The sequence below is a fragment of the Grammomys surdaster genome, unplaced genomic scaffold (assembly GCF_004785775.1).
Source record: "Grammomys surdaster isolate TR1022 unplaced genomic scaffold, NIH_TR_1.0 349, whole genome shotgun sequence".
NCBI classification, from domain to species: Eukaryota; Metazoa; Chordata; class Mammalia; order Rodentia; family Muridae; genus Grammomys; species Grammomys surdaster.
The window spans coordinates 1,171,938-1,175,612 of NW_021604768.1; the positions used below are offsets into that span (position 1 = coordinate 1,171,938).

At 50.6% G+C, this 3,675-nt stretch overlaps 1 protein-coding gene across 1 annotated transcript; it reads left to right on the forward strand.

The window, feature by feature from the left end:
- Window positions 1–1,250: 1,250 nt before the first annotated feature.
- Window positions 1,251–3,140, forward strand: Ciao2b (cytosolic iron-sulfur assembly component 2B). Its single transcript, XM_028779313.1, has 5 exons — window positions 1,251–1,424; window positions 1,582–1,661; window positions 1,906–2,031; window positions 2,427–2,472; window positions 2,893–3,140. Exons 1-5 carry the CDS (start codon window positions 1,283–1,285, stop codon window positions 2,988–2,990), a joined length of 492 nt encoding a protein of 163 aa, XP_028635146.1. The 5' UTR covers window positions 1,251–1,282; the 3' UTR covers window positions 2,991–3,140.
- The last annotated feature ends 535 nt before the right edge of the window (window positions 3,141–3,675 follow it).

The following is a 3,675-nucleotide window of genomic DNA, read 5'->3' on the forward strand; positions in this document are numbered from 1 at the left end:
AGCTCCTCTCCATGGTACCTCCTCACCCCCAGTCTTAGCCTCTGACTCTACACAATTGTGTAATTCTTACCCAGGTCCTTGTCCCCTTCCAGAGTCTCACCCTGCAGTGGGAGGAAGAGAAGCAAGAGTCCACATACCACAGCATTTAAGCAGCCAGAAAGTCTACCCTGCCTCTTCAGAATCTTAGTTTGTGTCTATGCATGACTGTTGCTCAGACAGGCAACTGCGCATCAAAGCCTTCTCCAGAAGTTTGGTCTGGGCAACTGGTAGGCTGGGCACAGGGCGTGCCTGGCAATGTTTTTCCTTCAGGAGAGCAGTACTGAATAGGCTCCAATAAGCCTCTGACCAGCAAGTTGGGGACAGCCTCCTCTAAGAGGACAATGGAGCCCCCTTTAAGACGCAGAGACCTTTTTTCTTAAAGTCTTAAGTCGCTGTGTTACTGTCCCTGTAATCACATTTCCATTGTAGGGGGTTGGCTGGAAAGAAGAGTGCAGAAAGCTATGACTGTGGACACGCTAAGGACCCAGAGGGAGAATAGAGCCCATCTTCCAGGAATTTGGGTGAGGGGAACTGCATATGCACATATGCGGGGTGGGGGGGTGGGAGGTGAACGGGGAGGAGACAACACTTCATCCCTGTAACTCCTTTTTGCTTTCAGGACTCATAGTTTACAGGATCCACCTTCAAGTATACAGCATCTTATCTATTTTAGTTCCTGGTCTGAGAGGCTACAACGGTCCTCCCAGACTCGTGAATATGACGCTTTTTAAAGACGCCCATGCCCTGTAGACCTTTCTTTTTCAGTAATGTTTAGGGCCGCTTATCTACTTAACAAGCTTGTAACTTGTGCTGCCTATCCCTCCTGGGGGAAAACAGCGTAGTCATCCGATTTACGGTTCCACGACAGCGTGACAGCGAGCGTGAGCGTCTGAATGCCCTTTCAGCCTAGCCTCCTGAAAGAAGTCGTGTAGGCTCAATCTCAAGGGGCCTCTAGCGCCCTTGTCAAACGGTGTTGGCTTTCTGCGTTCTCAATGATCGCTCGGCTAAGAGCTGCGGGCGACCCTTCGGATGCCCTGGCGAAAGCTACCAGCATTTCCCCGCCTTCGGAGTAGCCCGCACGACAAATACACAGCTTCTAGCAAACTACCCGCCGAATCCCGGGAGTGTGGCATGTCCCTTGCGCGACCCCGTAGCCACACCACGCCCTCTCTCGTTCCCAGGAAGTGCGCCTTAGGAGCGGAAGTACACACCACCAGGGGGTTGTGGGAACTGCGGTTCCGGGATGGTGGGCGGCGGCGGTGGCGGTGGCGGGCTCCTAGAGAATGCCAACCCCCTCATCTATGAGCGTTCCGGGGAGCGGCCAGTGACGGCGGGCGAGGAAGATGAGGAAGTGCCCGACAGCATCGACGCCCGGGAGATCTTCGATATCCGTCGCTGCTGGGCGCTGGAGGGACGGTGGGAGCTTGGGGTATCGGGAAGAAGCGATGTGCAGCACGCTAGTGGAGGGTTGTCCTGGTTAGGTGTGCCTGCGGAGATCTTGAGTGGGCCAAAACTTAGAGTCCCTTTTCCTTCACTTGACACATCTTATTCGCTCCATTAATGACCCGGAGCATCCACTGACACTGGAGGAATTGAACGTAGTAGAGCAAGTTCGGATTCAGGTGAGTAGTTTGCTCAAGTGATCAAAAAGGTACCATTGTACATCAGAGGCCGGTGTTCTCCGTTCACAAGCACCTAAGAGGATCTGTGGGAGGGGTGGTTGTTTTTCTAGTTTATGAATGTTGACGTTTATGGAGCCCATAGAAGTTGGGTGACTTCCCCAAATCAATAAACTAAAGAGAGTGTCTCTGGGCTAGGGCCTGTCGTCGTGTGATCATTGCGATCTGATCTCCCTTATCAACCCAGGTTAGCGACCCGGAGAGCACAGTAGCAGTGGCCTTCACGCCCACCATCCCACACTGCAGCATGGCCACGCTTATTGGCCTTTCTATCAAAGTCAAGCTTCTGCGATCCCTTCCCCAGCGGTTCAAGGTCAGTTGGAGTCGTGCCCCAAAGGTGAAACAACTACTGGGGAGAGGGGACATCAGGGTGGAGATCGGATGGATCCGAACTCGCAGAGTTGAACCTCGAGGAAACTCCCAAGTTGATATGACAAGAATATTGGAAATACTCCAGAAAATAGGAGCGTGGCAGAAAGGACATCAGGGAGCGGGTGAATGAATGGGCTTGATCGAGGCACCGGAAGACCTTTAAATCACTAGTCGCTGACTAGGTTCTGGGGTAGAAGTGGATTGACTGCAGGTGGGCTGGGGGTAGGATGGAAGAGCAAGAATCAAGAGGTGTGATTGTGAGGAAGGATGGTAGGGAGGCAGTGGCCAAAAGAAATGGACAGGTAAGTGTTCAGCCCCATGTGGTCTTTTCTGCAGATGGATGTGCACATTACACCTGGGACCCATGCCTCGGAGCATGCAGGTTAGTGTGGTCTGGTGGGCCCCAAACTGTGTGAGGCTTCTCCTTTACCACTGTAGTTTATGGGGCAAGATTAGGACCAGGGGACTAAGTGAATGTAATGGCCAGATTACAGCCTAGACCAAAGCTGGCCTGACTTAAGTCTCCTGCTTCCCTTGACGCTGCTCCCTCCCGTAGTCCTCCAGTACACAGGGACATTGGGTCAGGCTTCAGGAAATACCAGAGGGGGATATGAGCAGTCCCTGTCGGTTCCTAATGAAGAAGCTAGTTATGTGCACAGGCCATGAATATAGCCTGATCAAGGCTTGGAGTCCTGAGACAGTCAGAAGAGAACTTTATTGGTAGAAATTGAATGTATACTGAAGCTAGCAGCCTGGCCCGAGTTGTTTTAACCCTGTTTTTCCACCCTTCTTTCTTACCTAGTGAACAAACAACTTGCAGATAAGGAGCGAGTGGCAGCTGCCCTGGAGAATACGCACCTGCTGGAGGTTGTTAATCAGTGTCTGTCTGCCCGCTCGTGAGCCTGGCTTTTGACCATCAGCCCTCAAACAGGTGTCCTGGCCTCAGCTCCACCAAGGGCTCATGGCTTTGTTTTCTTGAATCACTGACAAGGAGAAACCTAACACTTTTTATTTTGTAATAAACCCTTAATTTATATTCCTTTCCCAGCATGCCTTAGTATCTCTCATAGTGGACTCATTTTCAGTTGTAGTGTGGGTAGTGGGTACCTATGAAGGGTGGGTCCATGAGGTGCCCTCATCACTTCTGATTCCTCCCAGTGGGGCTGGAAAGATGGCTTAACAGGTAAAAGCACTGACTGATCTGGGTTAGGTTCCCAGCACCCATATGGAAGCTTACAACCATCTATACTAAGTTCCAGGGGATCTTACGTCCTTTTCTGGCCTCCATAGGCACTAGGGACACACACGATACACATATATAGAAGCAAATAGTCATACACATAAAATAAATCGGCAAGCTGGGCGTGGTGGTACACCCTTTTAGTCCCAGCACTCAGGAAACTGAGGCAGGCACATCTATGATTTTGACAACAGCCTGGTCTACATAGAGAGCTCCAGGAAAGCCAAGGCAATATAGGGAGACTCTGTCTCAAAAAATAAATAAATAAATAAATAAATTTTTTTTTAGCCCTTCCAATGTTTCAGTTACCAAAAGTTGGAAATGTGAAAAATAAAAACTGGAAGA

Coding starts and splice junctions, on each gene's coding strand:
- Ciao2b (XM_028779313.1), top strand. CDS start 1,283: ATGGTGGGCGGCGGCGGTGGCGGTGGCGGGCTCCTAGAGAATGCCAAC. Junction 1,425..1,581: donor CGACGCCCGGGAGATCTTCG/ATATCCGTCGCT, acceptor TTCACTTGACAC/ATCTTATTCGCTCCATTAAT. Junction 1,662..1,905: donor TAGAGCAAGTTCGGATTCAG/GTGAGTAGTTTG, acceptor TTATCAACCCAG/GTTAGCGACCCGGAGAGCAC.